Genomic DNA, 26,623 nt, shown 5'->3' with positions numbered 1-26,623 from the left:
CACGGGTGCACTAGGGAATTCCGCTCACTCCCGCTCGTGACGTCACTGCAAGCCTGGCTCCACTTGCACAATGGGTGTTTCCCCGAAAATCACACGAAAACACTTGTGCCAAGCAAAGCCGCAGCGGCGCACACAGGTCTGATTGATATTTACGTATATAAATCCCTACAAAGAAACTAACTCGCACAACTAGGTTGTAATTCAGTGGGCAGGAACCGATTAATACTCCTTGTCTGGGACTAACCGCATCAACCGCGACAGCCGTTTTCACACCGTTCTCAGCAGTAAGAAGTCGGCGCGTGTCCTGATGGGTAGGTGACAAGCGCAACGAGGTGCGCTGATTTAAATGCTTCATTACTGCATCTACTATGACTGTATTTCCTCTTTACACCGTGAAATCATGCGAACATGTCTGGAAAACAGCAAACCTTATGAGAAGTGACTTCATTTTTGGGCTTGCAATAACTAGAAGTAAGCTTTAAGGGAGCTGTTTTTATGTCTCACATGCTAAAATAATATTTCCATCTTTGTTTGCTACAAATTAAGGTAGTTTAGAGACTAACAATATGTAGATGTCTGTCTAAATTAGAGTCAATCACAAACACAATGCTTGACCGGAGCTGAAATATACTAACTGAAAACATTATTTTATATTTGGTGTAGTTATCAGATTTGTTGGTTCAAATTAATGACGGCACCCCATCACCACCCGTATTTCACTATATATATATATATATATTTTTTTTTTTTTTTTTACTCAAAATAGTAGCCTAAATATGCTGGAGAAAAGTTAGCATATGCATGTAGGCTATAGAAAGCTTGTGTTAATGTTAGGCCTACATGCTAATTTAGATTATACCAGTTCTGTCTATTAGACGATTACAAATTAAATATCGAGACAAATATGAAAGCATAATCCTTTAAAATTGTTTTTGTCCTGTTAATCCTTTATCATTTTTACATTGGAACAATTTATACTGTTTGTGGACTTCAGGAAAGTGATGGTCATATGCTGGTCACTAGCTCATTTCTGATGGTGTTACATCTCATCCATTACTGCAACATTCCCTGTTCTCCCCTTCAAGATGATTATAAGCCTGTGGTGTGCAATGTTGAGTAGATGATTCAGATAAATGAAACTATCAAAATGATAATATCACAGATGTTCCATAAACATACAATAATAAAACATAATTTAGGGGGAAAACAGTTTTATATTAAAATAGTTTAATCAGTCACTCTAAATGCAAAATTCACATTCCTTACAGGAAGCATGTTCACTTTTCCCAAGGCTATACTTATTACATTCAGCCAAAATATTAACTATCCATTTATTAATCTATCAATTCTCCATGCAGTGTTTCCTACATGGGGTCATGGGAATGCTGTAGCCTATCCCAGCGTCTGCGACCACAGAAAATAAGAACTGGATATTTTCTTTAATTCAGAATTATTCATTGGTGTGAAAATTCTCTTGATCTGTAAAATATCTACATCAAACCTAAACATATGAAGGGCCTCTTAGAGGCTTAATTGTGTACACAGTGGGCTCACAGTACAATACACAGTGCCATCATGCTTTCAAGCCCGGTTTGTTTTTCTGTTAAACTGACAGTAGGTGTTAGCGTTTAATGTTAACAAAAAAATCTGTGACATTTACGGTAAAATACCAGCAGCTGTGATTGCCAGAACTTCACCGTGAAAAATATGGTAGCAACATTTTAGGTTTTACATACTTAACTTAAATTCACAATAATAAAATAAAATTTCAATAACTGATGTAATGTTAATATATTGAAGTACTAATTTCAGTACTAATTGAAGTATATCTGTTTTGAACCATTATAATATGCTGATAACCACCAAAAACAGCTGGTGATGAGAAAGTCACATGATGAATCAAAGCTCATCACAAACAGCTTTTCCACAAGCTGAAGAAGGAAGTACTTATATATAGAAGGTGCACAGTGTCATTCACACAAATACTAAACACCATCATGGTAACACATATGATACTGAAATAATGCAATAAACATTCATTTAACAAAATTAGATGCAAGATAAAACCCTAATGTAAACTGAGAAGATTTACAGTATTCACCATATATAGTATGGAAACTTACTTTTAAACAATTAACAGGTTTTTGCTGTAGCATTTTTACAGTATTTTACTGTTAAAATCACGATCATTTTTACAGTGTTTGATGTATTCTTTTAACACCTCAAAAGGCCTCACCAAAAGACAAACAATATTTTGAAATTGCTTGGCAATTATTATTTAGACTGGATTATAGAGCATAAACACAAGGATTCAGTTTAGTTTGCAATGAATCCAAAATTGAAATATATTGACAACAGCCTCTACTGTTGTTAAAAATGTATAATGCTATACAGTTATGGAGAATATGAATATGCTCTTTTTAATTATTAACATTTATGTATATTATTTACTCAGCTTACACTGTGAATGAAAAGCACTGTAGCTGTTAAATAAGTAAATTGACAACCTGCTCGCTTTATTTTCTCTTTTTAGAAGTAAAGGTCAAGAACCCATGGTACAGGCCAGTGGTCATATTTCTGGCTGCTGTTATCATTGTGGGGATCATCATCATGGTGGCCATTTCTGTCGTCCAGTACAAGCCTTTACACCAGAAATACAAAGTACGACTAACACTTTAAGTGAACCATTTACTGTGTTAGAGATTAGATTTGTACAGATTTCACTGATGCAATTGTCTCTGTACACTTGACAGTATGGAATAGTTCTGGATGCAGGCTCCTCCCACACCTCTGTTTTTATCTATGAATGGCCAGCCGAGAAGGAGAACAACACAGGCATGGTACGGCAGAAACACACCTGCAACGTAAAAGGTATGTGATCCCTAATTTGCATAGAGTTGCATGGAGAAATACTTCTGGATATGTTTTTGGATAGCATTTTTTCCTTTTTTTCAGTATGTGAAAGGGTTTGTCCACCCAAAATAGAAAATTGGCATCATTTACTCACCTCCCATGTCTTTTGAAATCTGTATGACTTTCCTTCTTCTGTGGAGATATTTAGCAGACTGTCCATCATATGGACAGTTGTATGGACTACTATTATGATACCTTTTTGTAGCTTGACAGCTCCTGGTCCCCATCCACTTTCATTGTATAGAACAGTTCAGACATTCTGATAAAATATAAGAAAGAAAGTCAAGAGTAAATCATGACAGAAGTGTAATCTTTGCCGTTAGCAGTTATGTCAACATATCGCATAATTTCCAACAACACATTTACATACTGCCTGTAGGCAAAGTCTGGCTGTCTTGAGAAAATTGTTTCTGTTTTTTTTTCTGCCCTGTAGGGAAAGGTATCTCCAGTTACTCCAATAATCCAAAGGGGGCTGGCGCATCTCTGCAGGAGTGCATGCAGGAAGCCAAGCAGAAAATACCTACACACAGACATCATGAAACCCCTGTGTACCTGGGAGCCACAGCAGGCATGAGACTGCTCAAGTAATTATTTCTAAATATTCTTAATTCTCAAGAATCAAATAGGGTGGCCGAGAATAATTCTGAATAAAACTCTTAGAAAGCTTACCAAAGACTTCTAAATTAATTATATAATTACACTACTGGATTTATTTGAACTAGAAATCTTTTGTAGCATTATACATGTCTTACTTTTGATCAACTTAAAGAGTCCTTACTGAATAAAAATTAAGCATCGTGTTAGTTCAGGCAGGCCACGTCAGTCAAGCTCGGATCAGCTTATAGTCAGCTGTTCCTGATGTGTACCAATCCAGTTTTGACACTTATCATAGCGGTCCATTTAAATTCCCATTCTCCAGCATCTCTTCTATCGCATCGATGCTCGCAAATCAACTCCCTCCTCCAACCCCAGCTCCACCTAACTGAACCTGTAATCTAATCTGATTTTTTTTCTCTCTCTCTTCTTCGTAAACAGTTCACTATATTGCAATCATTATCTATCATGTATTTTGTATGTTCTACAACTCATGTAAATTGTGAATTGTAATTATGTATGCATATACTGGATCTGTTCTGTACTTGCTGATCTCCCCGCTCTGTCCAAGCATGGCTGCATGGACAGGCGTGGGGAGTTTTGCCCAGAACAGAACCAAACCGCCAACACTAACTGTATGCTATAATTGTAATAAATATACTTTGACGAAGTGGACCTCACTGAAGTATTATTTTTTTTAAATCTTACTTACCCCAAACATTCGAATGGTATGGTATTATGGTTTCCACAAAAAAAAAAAAAATGTTTATATATATATATGTGTGTGTGTGTGTGTGTGTGTGTGTGTGTGTGTGTCAACATCGATAATAAAATTGTCGAATTGTCACTCTGAAGCTGGAGTAATGGCTGCTGAAAATTCTGCTTTGCCAGGAATAAATAATATTTTAATTACAATAGAAAAGTTGAAATTGTAATAAAATTTTACACTATTGTTTTTACTGTATTTTTGATCAAATAAATGTGGCCCTGATGAGCATATGAGACTTCTTAAAAAACATTAAGAATCCAAATGTAGTGTTTATAGGCTAATTTATTTGAAGTTTTATCAATTAATTGTGATAAAGGCTAATCATATTTATTTTCTCAAGGATGGAGAATGAAGAAGCCTCAGAAAATGTATTGGACTCCGTAGCACATTCACTGAAGGGCTACCCCTTCTCCTATCAGGGAGCTCGTATCATTACGGGCCAAGAGGAGGGAGCTTTCGGATGGATTACTGTCAATTACCTGAGTGAAAACTTGAGAAAGGTATGGTGGTTTTTAAACCTGGGTTTAGTATTGTTTCAAATTTGTAATTTTCATTTGTAATTTTTAACTCAAAGCCCTTCTCCACAGAAGGAATGAACATTGAAACAATTTCAATGTGAAAAGGCCAATGGTTAAAGCTTCCTGTGTTTATCGTGCAGCCCACAGGGACTCTTGGAGCTCTGGACCTGGGTGGAGCATCTACTCAGATAACCTTCGTACCTCAACAGGAAATTGAATCACATGACAATTCTATTAACTTCAGGCTGTACGGAAATGATTATCACCTGTACACCCACAGCTTTCTCTGTTACGGGAAGGACCAAGTTCTCAAGCTTTCTATGGGCAAGAAATTAGAGTCAACACTTAAAGATGACGTGGTATGCTTGTCATTGCAATTGAAGTTCTATAGACCAGGGGTCTATAGGAATGTATACTTATTCTATAAAATTAAGTGTTGCATTGAAGCAATATTACACTGTAGAAACAGTTTTCAATGCTAGTAAATATAAATATATTTACTAGCAAATATAGTATAATATATTATATTAAATATCACAAATAATTACGAAGAATCAGCAAGGAACATTAAATTAAATGTGAAATTTTGAAGCAGAATGAAACGGCATTTTCTTGTAAAATGTCTTGTAAAATGTCTCAGACTTTTGGAGCCCAGTGTAAGAAACGTCAATCATCACATCTGCTGAAGTCACTTGACTGAGTGTTTTAAAGGGGTCATATGATGTTGCTAAAAATAACATTATTTTGTGTATTTGTGTAATGATATATATATATATATATAAAAAAAGTTTTTGTTTACATAATATATGTGTGTGTACTGTGTATATTTATTATGTATATATAAATACACACACATACAGTATATATTTTGAAAATATTTACATGTATTTGCATGTACATATTTATATTCATTATTATGTAATTATGTAATATAAGTTATATTCACAATCTTTTTATTTACAACTTAGAAAAATAATTTTTGGCATGTGTGTATGATATTAATGCATTTACTGCACATACTTTATGATGCTTACTTTGCAAATCTATTAAAATGATTATTTTTGCTATCATTGTTACATTTTACAGAAAAAGAATAGTTAATGGCAATAAAACATTTAAATGGATTTTAGCTTCTCAACTTTAGCTTTGATTAATTTTATCTATTGCATTTGTGTTTAATGCATATCTAAAGATATAGAGCACACGTATACAATTGTATCTTATATTTTTAAATGTTTTTTCTTCCCTAAGACAGACCCTGTTGAGTTAAGGGATCCTTGCTTTCACCCTGGATTTAACTTCACCAGGACTGTTCAAAGTGTCTTCAATACACCGTGTATGAAAGAAGTGAAAATGGCAAATGAAAACTTCTTCCATTTAGGGCTTGGGGATTGGTCTCAGTGCCGGCAATCAATCAGAAAGGTTTTTAATACCAGCTTTTGCCCTTACTCAAGATGCTCTTTCAATGGTGTTTTCCAGCCTTCTGTCGATGGAGACTTTGGGGTGAGAAACAATGAAGATTGCTTGTTTGTAAGAATTTGAATGGCTGGTTGTAAGTCATAACTAGTGATAATGATTATGGCATTTGACTCTATAGGCCTTTTCAGCTTTCTTCTTTGTGATGGACTTTTTGAATCTGACAAGTGATACTTTAGCGGGTACAAAGCAGAAGCTAGCAACGTACTGTTCTACACCATGGAAGAAGGTGAAATGCTTTATTAACCGTTTTTGAAGTATGTTAAAACCGGTTGCATCTTTGTTGGGGCATGATGTCTAAATGTATACTTTTTTACTTTTGTAGATTACAGAAAATCATCCCAACACAAAAGAGAAGTACCTTTCAGAATACTGCTTCTCAGCAACCTACATTCTCACTCTTCTCGAAGATGGATACAAATTCACTTCTGACAACTGGAAAGACATCAGGTTCATTAAGAAGGTGAGCATGGTGTAAATTAAAATGTTACATTATTTCTCATTAAATGTATTTGGACACTTAAGTCACACTGAAAATGTATGAAACATTTTACATGCAACACAACAATTTAAAAAGTTTAGATGTTAGATTTTATGTAGGTTAAAAAGAAAAAGCAATATATATTGTTCAAAAATAAGTATTTACAAACTTTGTGAAATAAAATACAATTACAATAATTTCATTTTAATAATTTAATTATTAAATAACTGAATACTTTTATTTTGGGGCCAATGTATATAGAAAATAATTGAGAATATTGTGTCAACCACTCTTTATGTGCAGATAGGAGACAGTGATGCAGGCTGGACATTAGGTTACATGCTTAACCTGACCAACATGATCCCTGCTGAAGCTCCAGACACGCCGCTGATGCCTTATGGGGGATATGTCACATTTATGCTCCTCTTCTCACTTCTAATACTTCTTCTTCTTCTTCTGGCCTACATGTATTTCCGTCGGTCAACTAGAACAGCCCAGAAAGACATCATTTAGACAAGGATATTATGCTGTGGTCTCTATATATCGAATGTTTATTTCTGCAGTACAAAATTTTGATAAATCCAAAATCACGTTTTGACTTGATCTCAAAGGTTTTACATTTCAAAGAATTTGGAAATCATACCTCATGTGAAGGATTAACAGGTTTTTGGAGAGAGATGGGTTACAAGTTCCACTGCGACTGAAGGGACATCAGACTCTTTTCCCATTCCTTTGTGCTTTTTGTGACCACTCAAATTTTTTCTTTAAAAAGCAAGTCATGAGTACAGGTTTAGCTTTTGGGGTGCTTGGTGAAAGGGGTTGTTGATGTTCCTTAAAAGCAAATGTGCACTGACATTCAATATATCATGTGCCTTTAGTCTTTAATGAAGTTTCCCATTTTATGTATAGAAAAGCTCACGTCATCTTGATGGCACTATATTTTATTTTTTTACTTATTATAAAGTAATGTCTGTGAGGTAAAAGCTCTCTAGTTGTATACCTTTTTTGCATTATGGTAATATGAAAATCGCTGGATATCATTGTTTAAACATTGCTTTTAGCAAAGCACATTTTTTAATGAATTGCAAAATAGGGGACCATTTTGTTAGGTCTGTCATTGCGAGCTTCTCCCCCATACCCCCGCCCACCCGACCCCCCCCCAACCCCTTTCTGTGCTTACTGAGAGTTAAAATAATCCTTTGTCCTGAGAACAATAATGTCTGCTTTTATAAGGCACATTCTGTATATGAAATCCCTGTGTATGGCTCTAAAGTGATGTGTAAAATTATGAAAGATTTTGTTTTTATATATTTAAACAATACCTGTAGCAAATTTCTATTAAAATTACAAATGTTTTATTTATAATACATAAATGCATGTTTTTGAAATAAGTCTCTTATGCTCACCAAGGCTGCATTTATTTGATTAAAATACAGTAAAATGAGTAATAATATAGAATATTATTATAATTTAAATTTTTTAACATTTTATTTATTCCTGTGAGTGCAAAGCTGAATTTTCAGCAGCCATTACTTCAGTCTTCAGTGTCACATGACCCTTCAAAAATCATTCAAATATGCTGATTTGTTGCAAGTAATTTTTCTTTTCAAAAATGAAAACTGTTGTGCCGTAACATTTTTGTGGAAACTGATGCATTTATTTTCAAGATTCTTGGATGAGAAAGTTCAAAAGAACAGAATTTATTTGAAATAGAACTCTTTTGTAAATGTATACATTTTTACTGTCACTTTTGATCAGTTTAGTGTGTCCTTGGTGATTAATAGATTTATTTATTTTAATTTATTGACCCCAATGGTAATTTTTAAATGTGAGTGTTTGTGTAAATATGAACATCTATATCTATTCATCTATATATATATTTTAAGGAATGCTACAATATGCATAGGATAATACATTCATTCTTTATTATTGCTATTAGTAAGTAACAAAAATTGTCCTTACAAAGGTTTACAATAAGCCTTAATTCCACAGGAATATATGAACCAAGTATTGCCACTGATAGAGATATAATTCAAGATATTAATCTGAGGAATCCATGGGAATAGCCTTTATTACAGATTATATGAGAGGCCATAATACTGTCAGATACATATGCAGAGTATATAGAACCAGTGTGAGATTACAGCCCATATCAGGAGTATTATGCTATGCTGAAAAGTGTTATGATGTGTCAGCAGTGGAGATACTGGCAATATACAAATGTACTTCATTCAACACATGAAGCGACAATGAAATATACAAATCTACACAAGACATATCTAATCTTCATTTAGAGCTTTGTTTGTTATCGTCCTCTTGCATTATTGACAAACTATTTTCCTGTTTGCCACTGTAAAGCTGCTTTGACACAGTCTGTTTTGTATAAAGTGCTATATAAATAAAGCTGACTTGACTTGACGAAACTCACACAGTGGCTCTTAAAAATTAAACACAAACTTGTTCATCATTAACTCAATAACTGTAACAGGTGAACCAATCGAATCCTAAAGCTTTGCATAGAATTGTTCAATATCTTCTGATCTAATAGCACCCTCCTTTGTGGATCTCTAACAACTTTCATCTCTCTAAGCCAGTGATCCTCAAATCTGGCTCGCGAGATCCACTTTCCTGCAGAGTTTAGCTCTAACCCTAATCAAACACACCTGAGTTTGATAATCAATGTCTTCAGGATCATTAGAAAATCACAGGTAGGTTTGTTTGATTAGGGTTAGAGCTAAACTCGGCAGGAAAGTGGATCTCGCGAGCCAGATTTGAGGATCACTGCTCTAAGCAGTTGTTGCTATTCAGTTTGATGTGCAGTACAACATTGATTAGCAAGCTCCGGTGTGTTTGATTAGGGTAGAGCTAAACTCTTCAGGAAAGTGGATCTCGCGAGCCAGATTTGAGGATCACTGCTCTAAGCAGTTGTTGCTATTCAGTTTGATGTGCAGTACATCTAAACTGCATTATAAATGTGGAAGAGAGTCATTTGGTACCCATAGGGAGCTTATGGAATTAATAAAATGCAGTCAGTGGAGGCTGGGAGTAGTTTTGGTGTTGCAGTTCTTGGCCTCTCTCAGCCTGATGTGAAGCGTCTCTGAGTGTTTGTCTCTGGCGCTCTCTTGTGGCTCTTCTCGGTTGTGCAGCATTGATCGTAACTGTGGCAGGAACTGGTCCCAGTCCTCAGGTAGTAAGAGCAAAAGGAAGCCCATACAAATGATGGACACGGCAATGATGCGTACACTGTTGAGCTGGATCTCACACATGTAGCGATCTATGACTGGAGTGTGGAAGATTTTTGATGGTCACTCAGGTATTACAGTTAAACATTTGAATATTTTAGTCTTGAAACACCAAGATGCTAATGTAATCAGGGCAATTTGGAAAACATTTAAACTAAATGAAATCTTTGATATTTACAGTCCAATTCAAAAGTTTTTTTTTTTTTTGGAAAGAAATTAATACCTTTTTTCAGCAAGGATGCATTCAATTGATCAAAAGTTTCAACAATGACATTTGTAATGTTGCAAAATATTATAAATAAAAACAGGTTTACTGGTTTCCACAAAAAAGCAGCACAACTGTTTTCAACACTGATAATAATAAGAAATGTTTCTTGAGCACTAAATCAGCATATTATAATGATTTTTGACAGATCACGTGGCACTGAAGACTGGAGTTATGGCTGCTGGAAATTCAGCTTCGAGATCACAGGAATAAATTACATTTTAAAATGTATTCAAAGAGAAAATGGTTGTTTTAAATTGTACTAATATTTCACAATATTACTGTTTTTACTGTATTTTTAATCAAATAAATGCAGCCTTGGTGAGCATAAGAGACAACTTTCAAAAACATCTTACCGAGCCCAGATTTTGAACAGTAGTGTATATTATGGTGTAAAGGAGTAAAATAAAAATAAAGAAAAGTCATTTACTCAAAAATCATTTACTCATCCTCATGTTGTTCCAGACCTGTATAGCTTGCTTTCTTCCGTGAAACACAAAAGGAAATTTCATGCTGTTATTTATTTATTTATTTTTTGTTATTTTTGAAGTTTGGTCAATATTTATGTTCAATATATAGAAAAGAGCAGAGTTAACATACTGCCTAACATCTCCTTTTGTGGATTACAGAAGAAATAATCACATACAAATTTGTAACAACATACAACTTCGAAAAACAACAAGTGGCTCTATTATGACTCACCAGCGTTGACAGGAACACTCAGGATGACACCCAGAGAAATCAGAGTAGGAAGTTTTATCAGAACACCAAAATTCAAGAGGAAGTTGAACACTAAAAGAGCATCCAAAGAAAACAATTTGAAGTTAAAATGTCTTAATGATGGATTTGTTTATTAAAAACACACAGTTTTTCATTTCAGGAGATTTTAATTGATGTACTGAAGTCGTATGGATTACTTGTTGATTATTGTGATATTACATCAGCTGCTTGAACTCTTATTCTGATGGCACATATTCCATTTGTGTACATAAGCACAGTTTGTGTTTATGTATTGGCGTCCATTCTCTTACCCAGCAGAAGAGCGGACATGCCACAGATACTTGGCCATGGCAAATCTCTAGGTGAAACAAAGTCCTCGGCCCCCGTGATAAGCAGCATCAGAGGTACAGCACTAATGAAGACCAAATTAGCTCCACCGAGAACAGTAAGATACACAGCTGCTTCACCCAGCTTTGCACTACCCAGAACAAGCTTGAACAGAACCTGAAGAAACATTTACACTTATGGATTTCTCTACAGACGAAGAGAGGATAAAATAATTAAACGTTCATTTGAAACATCTCTGAAATAGCAGCTCATTGGTGTATGATGTGTTTGTTGTGCTTTACAATCCCGTCTTACTTTGTATATAGCTGCTGTTAATGCAGAACCAACCACAAGGGAGATGCCAATCACAGAGTAGCTGTGGAAACCATCAGCATATGTCATCATAACAATGCCCCCAATGGCTAAAATGGCTGCTACAATCTGTGATTAGATGGAATACAGAAAAATGTCTGACTTTTTTAACAAATAAAAAGTATTTTTATGATAAAAAGTAAAAATCCCATATAGACACTGACATATGCACACAACAGTATAACCACAATAAAAGTATTTAATATCAATTTATTTATCATGGACTCACCCGCACTCCCATGAAGCGATCCCGCAGGACAATCCAGGATATAAGGAAGACAAAGGCACGACTACAGCAGAACCAAGTGAGGGTGAACGGGACATTCAAGCGTCTAATGGTTATTTTGGCCAACTGAGTGCAGCCCGACCAAGAAAAGCAGATGCAGATCACCAAAGCGACACCCCACAGTGCTCTGTGCAGGTGGACTGCAGTCATATGCAAACAGCAGCGGAGCCTCTGCAGCCTGTTCCCACAATCTGATTTGACTGTTTCTGTGGCAGAATGGCCATCTACCTTCACTTCCACCTTCTCGCTGTTGGACTGGTCCTCCCCTGCAGATACAGACAATATAACTGCATAATACAAAGTCATAAGCATAGCCACAGGCATTTAATTACATCACCACCTGTTTTTTTTTTTTTAGAAAATAAACTTTCATGCTGAACTCTAGGAGAAATTTGCATAACAAAGCTGATGCTGACAAATCTGAAATGCAGTACATAAGATAATATAATATCATTTCAGAACTGTACATTTAGTAGGACAACTACCAGCAAGCACCTTTGCAATGCTGAAAACATAAATCTGAAACAAGACAGCAGGAATCAAGCAATGCTCTTTTTTGAGAGCATTGTTTATTATCATAGTAAAAATAAAATAGGTAATTATAGACACACTATCATTTAAAAGTTTGTGGTCTGTAAGAATTTGTTATTGTTTCTGAAAAAAGTCTCTTATGCTCTCTAAGGCTGCATTTATTTGATAAAAAATACAGTAAAAACAGTAATATTGTGAAATATTAGACATTTTTATATATTTTAAATTGTAATTTATTCCTGTGATGGCCAAGCAAAAATTTCTGCAGCTATTACTCCAGTCTCCAATGATCCTTCAGAAATTATTCTAATATGCTAACGTGGTGCTTAAAACATTTCTTAATATTAATGATGTTGTGCTGTTTAATATTTATGTGAAAACTTAATTCAGGATTCTTTAATGAATACTAAGTTCAGAAGAACAGCATGTATTTGAAATAGAAATCTTTTGTAACATTATAAACATATTTACTGTAACTTCTGATCAATTTAATGCATCCTCACAGAATAAAAATATTACTTTCTCTCAAAAATAAATCTTACCCCAAACCTTTAAACAGTACTGTATAAATTCATATTGTGATATATAAAGTTATAATAGAGTTTCCGTTATGAAAAATAAAGTCACAACTGTGAGATAAAAATAAATTGCAATAGTAAGAAAAAGAGTCAAAATTGTTTTTACTCCATGGTGGAACGTGTGTCGTAATGTCATTTATCACAGAAAATATTTCTGACTCGTCCTTAGGCTTTTTTTAAGTAAGACATATAGTTAGTTACACAACATTATAAATCAAAATACAAGAACATTAGATAGCAAGAAGCAATACACAAGGTGTATGAAGAATGTATTGCTGTCCATGGTACTGAAGATGCAACACTGTTTTGTTTTACAAAGATTCTCATTTCTCCTTTATATACCATACTTTTGCCCTCATGGCCTGTAAGAGGACATTTACTATGTACTGGCTAGAACCTGTCAGGTCTAAAGGACAGAACTGTCAGTGGAAAAAGGACAAGTAGGAAGACAGACTGTGCCCAGGTAGCAGTCAGTCAACAGAACAAGTCTCATTATCATAGTCACACCACAGTCTGGGATAGTTAATGTGATCTGAGTGCCAGCCCAGTGCTGCACACATTGACCCAAGCATCAATAAGAAGGTGTTAAAGGTGTGTGGAGAAGTGGAGAAGTGGTTAAAGAATTGCCTTTTAAATCCAACCCTGTATAGTGGCAATGTGTGAACTAAAAACATGCTGAACTGCCTAATTACGATTGTGAACTGAAAAGGTAAGGGCTAACTTGATTGTACAAACCAATCAAATCCATTGGTTATCCACCATTATAGCATTTATTTGGCATTTATGGGCAGGTTCACATGCACATCCATCTGACCATCTCTCCATCGACTGCTGTATGACATAAGAAAAAAAAAAAATCAATGTCAAACCATATTTCTTATTACACACTTTTGTCAGACCAGAGCTGGAGGAATTATTCTTTCACTAAAACTAAGTTTTAAAGATGCTCTGTTGCATCATTTGAACACTGATGATGAACGATCTGCTCACTTCAAAAGCACTAAACGGTGAGATCTCTGCTTATGCTCTCAGGGTTTTTTAGAGGTCTCAACAGCTTTACTTCAATACGATACTTAAGTATTATTTTGAAGAATCTGTTAAAATCAAATATTTGTATCTTTACAATTACATTCACAGAAAAAAAAACTTTTTTACTCCATTACAATTTCATGTAGACTAGTTTAAAGTACTACGTCTGTAAAGTAAATGATATATGTCAATATGACTTATATATGGATTTTTTTTCCTTATCCCAATGTGACTAACAAGTTGATCAATCATGTTCACATAAGTTTAACTTGTGCATGAGAGTGCGCACAAATGTTATGCTATGATGCAGTCAGTGGAGGAATGGAAATGAGAATTGAGAGAGACCTCATCTGCCCCTGATGACTCAGCAAAACTGGGCTCTGACTCAGTTCCCTTCTCATGCATATTAGAGTCACTGACAGAGCTGCACGTCATTACTCAGGCTACAGTGCTTTGCTCAAATACAGTGCACAGCATAAATGAGTACACCCCCTCTGAAACCTAACAAATTCAGCAATTACTCTTTGCTTAGAAGACGTTATGGTTTTTTAGAGATATAATATTCCAGCAAGTCTGCTTGATCAGTTACCAAAGAAGAATGTTAAAATTATTCAAGAAAATACCATTTTCTTATCAAAGTGATAAAATGTTATGTTGCAAAAATGAGTACACCCTCCTGAAAGTTACTAAATAAAAATAAAAAAATTTAAATTCTAGTGTAAGGTTAAGGCAAGTACTAATCAACAGGTAAGTATGTTGAACCAAAACTGTTAAAGGTAAGTAATTTCTTGATAGTTAAGTGTTATATGGCCCACTGAATCATACTCAGACTTAATGCAGACAACAATGAAACCACTTGAGAGAGAACTGTCAGGAGATTTATTTCTTAGCATAAAAGAGGACAATGGTACAAGAGGAATACCAAATTATTGTTTTAAGTCTGAAAATATAGCCAAAGTAACACAGAAATTCAATAACAATGGACTTGTGAAAAGGCCCAGACTTCTGGGAATCCATACTCTGGTCTCATGAGAGCAAGTCAATCATTTCGGATCCAAAAGCATCCAAAATGTTCTGGTGTTGCTAGAGGAGGAGTACAGAGAGAAGTGCTTGGTTCCCACAGTGGCATTCAGTGGTAGTAAAGCTCTTCTATAGGGATGTATGAGTGCTGAAGGTGTGAGGGAGTTGTGCTTTATCAAACGCTGTCATGAATTCACACACCACTGTGTGATGTAATACAAAAACCTGAAACTGAAGATGCTACCCTCTTCTCATTCCCTGCATTGTTGGGCTTTTTTTTTTAACATGACAATAAAGATATTCATTCCCCTGAGTTGAAAATCCTTCAGTGGACATGTATTTCACTCAGTCTTAACACTCTTGAGCTGCTGTGAGAGATTATGTAGAGTCGAGCTGAGCAACACTCCCCATTAAAGACCAGGGCATTTAAGGAGGTCGTCCTCCAGGAGTTAAACAGCACAGATGTGAAAATGTGTCATGAACTTGTACACTCAGTGTCAAGAAGTGTCAGAGCAGTGTACTTAAGAGTTATGGAGGACATATTAAGTTCTAGAATATTACACTTGGTTGAATTAAATCTAGGTTGTACTCAATTCTGCAATCCTTCATTTAAACAAAAATTGGCTAAGTTTCTTATTTTACAGATATTAATGGCATGTATTTCTCTGTTTTTATTAAGAATATGTTTAATACATTTCAATTTTGCCATCTTTCTATGAATTATATTAGTGATCATTAAGAAAATAAACCTTAAATATTTAATCAGAGGGGGTGTACTCATTTATGCTGTGCACTGTACAACAATAGATACATCAGGGGTCCCATGTGCTAATTGGATATTTGCAAAATTTGCAAGATGTTTATCTTTTTTTTTAAATAAGAGGTTGCATTTTTTTTTTTTTTTTACTGTGTGCAGTGTATACATATAGAAAGTAACTGAAAGGGCTCTTTGTTTACAAATGATCTGACTCAGCTGTTTATCGAATGGGTGATAGATTGCGTTGCTTGTGCCTGTGTCAGCAGTATACTAAAGTATGAAATGTTTGTGCGTGGGGTTGCAGAGGAGCTCAGTTTGATGCAGGGGTGTGAAGCTGGTCTTTGATCGATGTGTTTACATCATAAAGCATAAATGTTCAGCTCTCAAATAAAAAAAAAATGATCAAAGATTCAAACTCATAGACGGGACTAGCAGCTTGATGAAAAGCAAGAAAAAACAGCCCTCGCTGTAACCTTTGAGCCACCTTCAAATTTTTTAGGAAGGAGTCAACCAGAATATTTCAGAGCACGTCAAACCAAAAGACTTACATATTGCATGTAAAAGCTATATAACGCAATATAATGAAATTCATGTAATACTATTTTATTTCTCTACAGGATACTATATAAGTATGTAAGATAGTCCACCCAAAAATGAAAATACTGTCATCATTCACTACACTTCCAAACCTGTATACGCAAAAGAAGATATTTTGAGGAATTTTCCTGAACTGGTTACCAAACATTCCTTCAATATATATGTTTTTGTGTTCCACAGATAAAAGAACGTCATACAAGTTTGAAACAACACGAGGTGAGTGAATTATGACAGAATTTCCATTTTTGGGTGTACAATCCCGTTAAGGGTAAAGGAACTATATGGGCACCCTAATAGTTCTATGCCCTTAACTCATATAATATTAATTTCATTCTTTACATTTAACGTACAAAAACAAGCATGAATCAAGTGTAGTAGCCTACCTCTAAGAGATGCGTTCCAGGGCTCATAGCAATAGTAACCAGTGATCCTCAGGATCCGCTCTTCTATGGATGTGTTGTTGATGTACTCGACCGATCTCGATGACTTCAATTCTTCACTTAGATCTTCATCAGTAATGACGAGGGATTTCAGCTGTCTGATCTGAGGACTGATATCTGACAGGCGGCGCGGACTCATGTCTGAAGGCTTTCTCATTCCCCTGAAGTTAAAGAAGAGACATCAGAACACAGTGGATGTCTGCGGAAATGTATACCTTAGAAGAACCAGCCTGCATGTAAACACACCGCAAACTAGAGGCACGACACAACGCAACGCGACAAAACGCTGCCAAACAATGTATCCAAAACTGCGAGTACGCACGCGCGCGAGCGTTTGCTAGAGTCAAACTTGCAGTTGAACTGCGGTGTTAAACAGTGCAAACTTGTTTATGGTACAGCCAGCAGCGAGCTTGACGAATGCATTTCAAAAGACTAAAAGGATGCTCACGCGCTCATTTTGAAGCATCGTATCGTAGCTTTTGGCAAGAAATGTAAGTAACTCACTCTGAGACAGAGAAGTTCTGTTTCATTCAGCACTCCGATGAGCCCATTTTAAGAACGGTTACAGAATAAAGCGTTAAGAAATCGTGACTGTTCTTGATAAAAAGCCAGAAGCTGAAGCACTGCCGTATGAAGAGAAGACACGACCACCTGTGCGCACGCAATGCGCATACGCAGAAACAAAAGCTGACATTATGGGTCGCCGTGATTTTGCCAAGTAAGACGTGTTCCTGGATCAACATCTTTTGATGATCCTGGATCAACATTATTGTCCAAAAATATAGACTTAACCCAATCCCTACCCCTAAACCTAACCTTACCCATAATTTATTCCTAAAATCAGTGGGAAATGATAGCTGATTAACAAGGGTGTAGAAGCACCTAACCCTGATCGTAAGCCTAAAACAGATATTTCCTGAAAAGTTATATCTCAATTCTGACTGGTTGATTGAAATGTTGGTCCAGGATCAACAAGGATGTTGATCCAGGAACATGTTGTACTTGGTGAAATCACGCTCACCGACATTATGAATTTATGATCACCAATATTGACGTTTCATCTAATATCATTTGGCGATTTATCCACGTTGACTGCCAATAAACTCTCTTAAAACACACTTTTCATTTGCTCAAATGTTTTGGTCAAACAATGTCCTTTTTTAAAGTCATCATGAGCATTCAGTGGTGGAAATATTTTTGGAATAAAATGACAGACTCGGCTAATTACATAGCTAATATTGTAGGTATATTTAATACACATACGTTGCATTATTTGCCACAAGAACAAAAAACTTTAATAACTGCTGTCTGCTGGCTGACTGACTGTAAGGAAGTTGTCTTACTTTTTATACAATAATTTCTACATGCTGTGTTGCTCTTGTGATACACATTACATTTAACATGCTTCAGTGTATCTTTCTTAGATGAACAGGTCAGTTGTAGCAACCCAGCACAGCCCATTTGTCTGGCACACCAGAGATGGTAAGGGGGAAAGAAGGAAACTGGCCAAGAATAGATGAGTAAGGAAGTGGCTCTTGGAGGGTGGTAAACCCAGGAAGAAGGAATTGCATGCAAAGCCCTTTTGATCCAACATGATCACGACTCATGTCTCATGCATGCTCATGATATGCATTAGATTTTTAAATGTCAGAAGAAATGTAAGTGTTTTTTGTCCATGCCACAAGTCTAGGGTGTTGTGAGTGTTTACACAGGTGTTGCATGCAGTTGCTATTGCATTCTGTTTTTAGCATGTCACTATATGAAGAGAAGACACGACCACCTGTGCGCACGCAATGCGCATACGCAGAAACAAAAGCTGACATTATGGGTCGCCGTGATTTTGCCAAGTAAGACGTGTTCCTGGATCAACATCTTTTGATGATCCTGGATCAACATTATTGTCCAAAAATATAGACTTAACCCAATCCCTACCCCTAAACCTAACCTTACCCATAATTTATTCCTAAAATCAGTGGGAAATGATAGCTGATTAACAAGGGTGTAGAAGCACCTAACCCTGATCGTAAGCCTAAAACAGATATTTCCTGAAAAGTTATATCTCAATTCTGACTGGTTGATTGAAATGTTGGTCCAGGATCAACAAGGATGTTGATCCAGGAACATGTTGTACTTGGTGAAATCACGCTCACCGACATTATGAATTTATGATCACCAATATTGACGTTTCATCTAATATCATTTGGCGATTTATCCACGTTGACTGCCAATAAACTCTCTTAAAACACACTTTTCATTTGCTCAAATGTTTTGGTCAAACAATGTCCTTTTTTAAAGTCATCATGAGCATTCAGTGGTGGAAATATTTTTGGAATAAAATGACAGACTCGGCTAATTACATAGCTAATATTGTAGGTATATTTAATACACATACGTTGCATTATTTGCCACAAGAACAAAAAACTTTAATAACTGCTGTCTGCTGGCTGACTGACTGTAAGGAAGTTGTCTTACTTTTTATACAATAATTTCTACATGCTGTGTTGCTCTTGTGATACACATTACATTTAACATGCTTCAGTGTATCTTTCTTAGATGAACAGGTCAGTTGTAGCAACCCAGCACAGCCCATTTGTCTGGCACACCAGAGATGGTAAGGGGGAAAGAAGGAAACTGGCCAAGAATAGATGAGTAAGGAAGTGGCTCTTGGAGGGTGGTAAACCCAGGAAGAAGGAATTGCATGCAAAGCCCGTTTGATCCAACATGATCACGACTCATGTCTCATGCATGCTCATGATATGCATTAGATTTTTAAATGTCAGAAGAAATGTAAGTGTTTTTTGTCCATGCCACAAGTCTAGGGTGTTGTGAGTGTTTACACAGGTGTTGCATGCAGTTGCTATTGCATTCTGTTTTTAGCATGTCACTATGTGCTTATGAAGGTGTTCTGGGGTGCGTTTCCCCAAAGCAACTATGGTCGCAAGTTCCATCATTACCAATAGAGTTCAATGGAACTTGCGATCATTGTGAGCTAACAATGCTTTTGGGAAACGCACCCCTGGGCGGCAGTGTATTTTTCCAATCACTAAATTTCTAGGACATTCTGCTCCCTATATAAACCTGGGGTCAATTTAATGTCTGCTTAATCCTGCAGTGTAAATTGATGAGATTTTTTCCCCTCCATTCTATTGTTGACCAGGCAAAATTCGTAATTCTGATTGCTAAGAAAAGTGATATGACAGCAATATTTCATCAACAAGCCGCACAATTTGAAAAATCATTCGTATCATCATTCGGCGTAGCATGCTAAAGTTTAATACGAATTTTAAGCTTTCATATCTCTAACTCTTAAGTATGAGAAATTATAACCTAGTGATGCTGACCTTAGCAAACAACATTAAATATGTTAATTTTCATACTTAAAGTGTATGTTAGTTCATAAATAAATACATCATCTTTTTAATAAGTACCACATTTACACCTTCTCCATAGTTTATGGCATTTTCAGTGCTGCTCTTAAAAAACTTTAATTTATTTTAGTAAATTTACCTATGTATAATGTCCAATGTGTATTATAACCACTTTATAGTTCACTTGAACAAAATTGTTGGTTTGAAAACTTTGCAGTGCAAATAACTAACAATTGAAAGTAAGTTGAGCATTAAAAAGCTTAGTAATCAAACCCTTCTTAATAAAACTCCTTAAAAGCATCATTATGCTATTTGGTCATTAAACTGTCATTCAGATTAGCTTTTCAGCACTTAATCATATGTAAAAGTTTTTACCTGTCTTTCGGAGGACACAGTTGTACACAGGGCGCTGGAGTCTCATCCTCTTTCTGCATTGTGCTGGCACATCATGTGTGGGGAACTTGTCCCTGCAGTGTGGCAGCTTCACAGTCCACAGCCAGGTTTTGAAAGATGGCTAGCAGTGGGGGTGTGAGCCACAGTGTGTGTATGTATGTGTGTGTGGTGCAAAATAGGAGTTCCTTGTAACTGGTTGGCACCTATCGATCGGAAGAGCCGTCTCCACCCCAGCACAAGCCTCAGTCAGGAGACCTATGCTTAGCTAAGCAAAAACTTCTGACAGTGCCGTCAATACCCTCCCAACACCTTCCACTGGAGAACGCCGTGGAGAGAAGAGGTCTGCGCTGCATATGCTTAACTCAAAATTGAGTTTGGCACATACTGTAGCGAGACCTGACATCTAATGAGGCAGACTGGCTTGGATAAACACAGGCCATGGGAGAGAGAGTTTAATTGAAAAATCATTGGGTGAGAGCTATCGAAGCACTCTGGTGGAGATTATTCGCATTTACCAAGGACACACCAAAGGCAAAGTTAAAAGGAGACATTTATAAATAACAACTGCAGTATTCAATAGTTTGTTCTCTTCACGGAGAACAGTAGCATAACAACAAGTAAAATGTCAACCAGGGCAAGATGACCCCTCCATATTTTTTTCTCTTTACCATACACTCTTAAGAAAAATGGTTCTAAACAGTACCAGAAAAGGGTTCTTCGGCTTGTAACAATAGCAGAACCCTTTTTAGTGCTAAATAGAACCTTTTTATAGGGTTCCATATAGAACCATGCTTTGAAAATGCTATATAGGACCTTATTGGTGTTATAAATAACCTTTTTAATGATAGTCTTTCATTAATATTAGTGTTAATATCATTACTATTAGTATTATTTGTATACATTATTTATTAATATTGTTTTTTACCCCTCTATCTGCCTGGTCTTATAATATCTTGAAGTGTCTATTAGGGTTTTACATGAAATCAACAACAACAACAATGTGTCAATTAGGTACTTATTTATTTGTTTTTTTTTAATGACGTAAAATTGTAGCAAAAATGACTGTGTTCTAACAACAGTTATTAGCTGAATACATTAATGAATGACAATGGGCATTGAACATAAATAAATGCTTAAAGAAATAAAACAAAATAGAACATAAAATAGTGTATTGAAGACCAAGCTCCAGTGAAATATCTTCACAATCCTCTATGATGCCTTTAAGTTAATCATTATCTGTATTTTGGTGGGATTGAATGGCAGTTTCTCTCTGCAGATGATGAGGTTGTAGGATGTGACAGCATCTGAGAAGCACAATTGAGTTTAGATATACAATGTGTCTCCTTTCATTTGTTTAAACAAAATAGAACATAAAATAGTGTATTGAAGGCGAAGCTCCAGTGAAATATCTTCACAATCCTCTATGATGCCTTTAAGTTAATCATGATCTGTATTTTGTTGTGATTGAATGGCAGTTTCTCTCTGCAGATGATGAGGTTGTAGGATGTGACAGCATCTGAAATGCGTTTAGATATACGTTTGTTAGATATACAGTTTGTCTCCTTTCATTTGTTTATGTGAAAACAATTGTTTATGAAGGCCAAAAGTATATGTGAGCACTTCACAATGTTAAAAGGAAAAAGTAATATAAAGTCAAGGGATAGCTGGGTATGTTTATGCATAAACCCTAGTAATAAAAAATAACAACAATGCACCAAACTAACTAACACCATCTAACAAAATGGACCAAAAATTCAATATCTTTGTTACTTAGTGAAGAAGAGGAGAGTATCCTTAACTGAATAGAGCTGGTCACACTTACATGTTCTCTTAAACTAAAAACAGAAAAAAAAATAGGAGACCAATTAGCATTTGAAAGTTATAATTTATGACTGAAAATTTTCATGCAAATTTTACATTTTAAGAAAGAAATAATTTACCTGTTGAGAGTGTGTGTTCTTCAGAATGCTATGGTTCTAAATAAAACCATTACTGCATGTAAAGAACCTTTAAAGAACCATCTTTTTTTAGAGTGAGATGGCACAAAATCTAATCTCAACACATTTAATGAATGGACATGCTCTTTTTAATTTTGCCATTTCATCTGAATATTAATATTTGTGAGATTTAGTCATTCAAGTTTAGATGTTAATTGATATAATTTTGTGTCTCTGGAAAATAGTGATCTATGACATTACATTATGTCGAATGTCAAAGGTTTTTTGTCTGTTTGCTAATAGGGAATTTGTGGACAGATTGATGTTTTTAGATTTGTGAATATTTTGTGAATTGTGAATATTTGTAAAATATATTTTTTTTACTACACAAATATAAAAACATGAATGTTTTTAGATTTGTGGAGTAAAAATATTTTTATTTTGAAGTGAACAGATACAACTAGACTATTTGGGTAAGATGGGTTCCTTATTAATTGGTACAGAAGGCCCAGAGTGGCATGTTGTTACTAGTGTTATTATTATTATTTTTTTAAATATAATATTTATTGTAATCCATAGGGTTATTATTCAGTAATTCCAAAAGTTAGACAGGGGTGGCTTCTTGCTCCAGATAGGAGGTCATCTAACCCTCTTTGAGTTGCTCTGCTACAAACTCAAAGGGGTGTTAGTCCTTCAACTGCCAGATAAAATACTGTACCTTTACTTTTGGTACCACACATCAAATGTTTTCATAGGAAAGAAAAATCAAGACAACTCTTCAATATTTTGGTTCTTTCTCCTAGATATCAATGAGACTGAATGAAGATCAAAGATTTCTATATGAACTCAAATATTTCTCATCAAATACTTTAAGCCTAATTATTTATATCATTTGTTATTATTTAAATGTATTTACGTTTCAGCTATACTCTCCATATTAACATTCACAATGAGCTCTGTACTTTTACGGTTTGTCAACAAATGTCTCGATTGTCTCTATATTTATGAGAAACATCTCATATAAAGTCAATACCTCCAGAAAATGAATCATTGCTGAAACTTCCAGCTAGTTTCCGGAGGTATGCAAGAAACAAAATTGTCCATTGCATGTTAATCGTGCATCTAAAATGAAAACCAACAGATACTAACAAGAAATTGTTCAGATTATACTCAAAACCATCATTTTCCCATGATATCAAGGAATTATTCACCTTTAGAGAAACCCTGAAATATTACCTCCTATATCGCTACAAGCAAAATACATTGTCCATTTACAAGCTCAGCTTTCTCAGCAATATTATCATACGCTGTGAAGATTATGAATGTGGCATTTAGTTGAATGTCTAGGGGAACTCAAGAAGGTCTCTTATAGTTTCATGTGCTGTCCTGTTCCAAGTTTAACAAAGTGAGCACAGCTGCAGGGCCTTGTTAACATAACCTCGGCTCAATTTCAGCACCACTATTACAGGATGGCATCAAATTCACTTTCAAACAGCAGAGTAAATATCTCTTTTAACAGCACTGAGCAGGCATCCTGATAGACTGTTAACAGACTGTACAGCTGCTCAGGGTTTTAACACACCTATATAGCCTAGCAAAATAATCTAAGTAAACAACTCTGAGAGGTGGAGATGTGTTTGGATTACATTTGATATGTGCTGCAAGTTCTGTTTCAGCTCATATGTACAAAATCTTGCTACTGGCTGAAGAATGGACACAATACAATTACAACATCTACAGTATAACCAAAAATCCAGTTTATTCTGTTTTGTTAAAGTGCAACTCAAGACATACGATAAATGCACAACTTTCAGTATCTTTAGGCATGAGCAATAAAATTTAAATATGAAAATTAAAACTACAAATTAATGATAAAATAACATGAATTCCCTTCAGCAATATACCCAGTCACTGGGTATATGTCAAGAATGTACTGATGCACTGATGTGACTTATGTTCTCGTCTTACAATACAGTGCACAACAGCACCTTTAGGTGGTGTACAATGCCTACTGCATCTGCAGAACAGCCAACATGACTAAAGCCAAGTAAAGAAATTAAATATACAGATATCTGATTGTCTGATGCCTCTACTAAAAATATATATTTTAAATTCCCTTTACAATTTAATTAAAGAATGTCACCAGGGACCTGCCCCTGTCTATTCTAAAAATCTAAGGGAAAAAAACAAAAAAACAATGCGCCATGACTAAAGGCTGGAATACACTACATGGTTTTTAAAATCTGAACAGATTTTAAAACACTAGGCATCGTACACTTGCAGACCTTGAATAGAGTAAAGGCTGGAATACACCACACAACTTTTAAAATGACTAAAAGTCTATGGATCAAACATCACCAGATTTTCAAGTCTTTCTAAAAACACAACAAACTCACACAGAAGTGTGTGCCTTTTTTACTGACAAATGAAAACAATGTGTGTTCTAAAATCAGCTCTAAATATCAAACGTTTGATATTCTCCAACTGGATGGAATCATAATCTGAATCTAAAAAAATTGAGTCTGTGCCCATCATACACACATTATATGATTTTCTGCAAAATCTGTCAACTCTGACTGCCTAAAATCAGTAGACTGATAGTGTTGACTTGTCCAGACTGTAAATCAGGGCAAAAATTGGTATAAAAGTCATGTAGTGTTTTCCTGCCTTAAGCAATGTCTACAAACTTAGTAACCTGAAGACATGATTTCCATTAATACATCTGTAATACAGGATGTGGATCCCTTTAAGTCACCTAACAAGAACAGCATATGAAGTATGTAATACTAGTCTATGACCACTTACCAGTTAACTATTTATATTCGGAGTCATGGATGGATTTATCTTTTACCTACACACACAAACACACACAAAACCCTGGTCACAACATGTTTTCCAGTTCAGCAGCTGCATGAACAATGATCTCATATGATATTATGTATTCTACAAATTCATATAATCCTTTACCATAATAAATTACCTTCAGCATGTGTTTCAAGTGTTCGTATCTATGGTTGGTTTCGGTTAACTTGACAGCAGAGTACACTAACAATACATTTATGCTCTTAGCAGAGATGTTTCAGAAACATTAACGTGTTGTTTCTTGACACAGAATTTCAGTATGTCTCATTGGTCCATTGGAGGTAGTAGGTGAGGCGGAGACTATGTCATCAGGAAACATATCTGTCTTATCTTCCCTAAATGAGGCTGCCTGGTCGGACACAGAGGCAAATGAGAGGTGATCATGATCCACAATGTTAAGCTGGTCCTCTGTTTTTTGTTTCCTCAAGTAGAACATCTTTCTGAGCTTCTTCAGGTGCTGAAGTTCACAGAAGGTTTCCAGAACCACCAACATCGCGATCAAGCCCAATATCAAGTAGACTGTACAAGAGAGAAACAGATAAGGTTAAAGAGAAACAGAAAGCGACCCTTAAAGGAACACTCCACTATTTTTGAAAATAGGCTCATTTTCCAACTCCCCTAGAGTTAAACTAGGGATGTCAATTTTCGATAATTTACATGATCAATCGTCGTTTAAATTAACGATCGATTAATCGATTAATCGTTAACCTTAATGCTGCAAAATGCGTCTATGCAGCCCGGCATGACAGGATGTGCAAAAGTTACTCAAAAAAAAAAACTGCTTTCTCACCCGATTTAAAGGGGATTTAGTCTGAATAAAATGCTAGTTAGCAGGATTGTAAAATGAATAGATGTGATTATGATCATTTCATAAAATGAAGAGAGATCGTTTGAGATAATTTTACTTTGTTGACCGTTTCCTATCCCGACACGGAGACCGCTGAACGCGCCTCTTTAAATGGTTTCGTGGTGCTCGTTGTTGTATTTTAAAACACTTTGCAATGTTTTCAACTGACATTATGGCATTTAAAATAAAATGATCCCAAACGTAACTGTGGCGCGTGTGGCTGTTCTGCGCAGTCAGTGAACCGCTGCTGCAGCCAAACACACAGTTGCTCATATCAAACATTATTATGTGAGTATTATGA

The 26,623-nt window shown here is 35.6% G+C and overlaps 3 protein-coding genes across 3 annotated transcripts in view; 1 reads left to right on the top strand and 2 right to left on the bottom strand.

Moving 5' to 3' along the window:
• Window positions 1-100: 100 nt before the first annotated feature.
• entpd1 (ectonucleoside triphosphate diphosphohydrolase 1) lies at window positions 101-7,721 on the top strand. Its single transcript, XM_016480163.1, has 10 exons — window positions 101-311; window positions 2,534-2,661; window positions 2,754-2,871; window positions 3,347-3,497; window positions 4,617-4,776; window positions 4,935-5,153; window positions 6,046-6,297; window positions 6,392-6,499; window positions 6,596-6,733; window positions 7,055-7,721. The coding sequence occupies exons 1-10, from the start codon at window positions 308-310 to the stop codon at window positions 7,262-7,264; spliced, it is 1,488 nt and encodes a 495-aa protein (XP_016335649.1). The 5' UTR covers window positions 101-307; the 3' UTR covers window positions 7,265-7,721.
• Window positions 7,722-9,780: 2,059 nt separating this feature from the next.
• Window positions 9,781-20,717, bottom strand: LOC107684122 (putative thiamine transporter SLC35F3). Its single transcript, XM_016480334.1, has 7 exons — window positions 20,659-20,717; window positions 16,859-17,076; window positions 11,907-12,229; window positions 11,621-11,746; window positions 11,290-11,482; window positions 10,961-11,050; window positions 9,781-10,031 (listed from the first exon to the last, which is right to left on the bottom strand). The coding sequence occupies exons 1-7, from the start codon at window positions 20,715-20,717 to the stop codon at window positions 9,781-9,783; spliced, it is 1,260 nt and encodes a 419-aa protein (XP_016335820.1).
• Window positions 20,718-24,659: 3,942 nt separating this feature from the next.
• kcnk1a (potassium channel, subfamily K, member 1a) overlaps window positions 24,660-26,623 on the bottom strand; it is an 8,772-nt gene continuing 6,808 nt past the window's right edge. The window contains exon 3 of the mRNA XM_016480356.1: window positions 24,660-25,994. Coding sequence (XP_016335842.1) covers window positions 25,702-25,994 — 293 coding nt within the window. The 3' untranslated portion in view covers window positions 24,660-25,701. The remainder of the gene's footprint in view (window positions 25,995-26,623) is intronic.

Source organism: Sinocyclocheilus anshuiensis, unplaced genomic scaffold, assembly GCF_001515605.1.
Source record: "Sinocyclocheilus anshuiensis isolate Anshui unplaced genomic scaffold, SAMN03320099.WGS_v1.1 scaffold553, whole genome shotgun sequence".
NCBI classification, from domain to species: domain Eukaryota; kingdom Metazoa; phylum Chordata; class Actinopteri; order Cypriniformes; family Cyprinidae; genus Sinocyclocheilus; species Sinocyclocheilus anshuiensis.
Note: the sequence above shows the minus strand (reverse complement) of the source record. Positions and strands in the feature narration are given on the sequence as shown.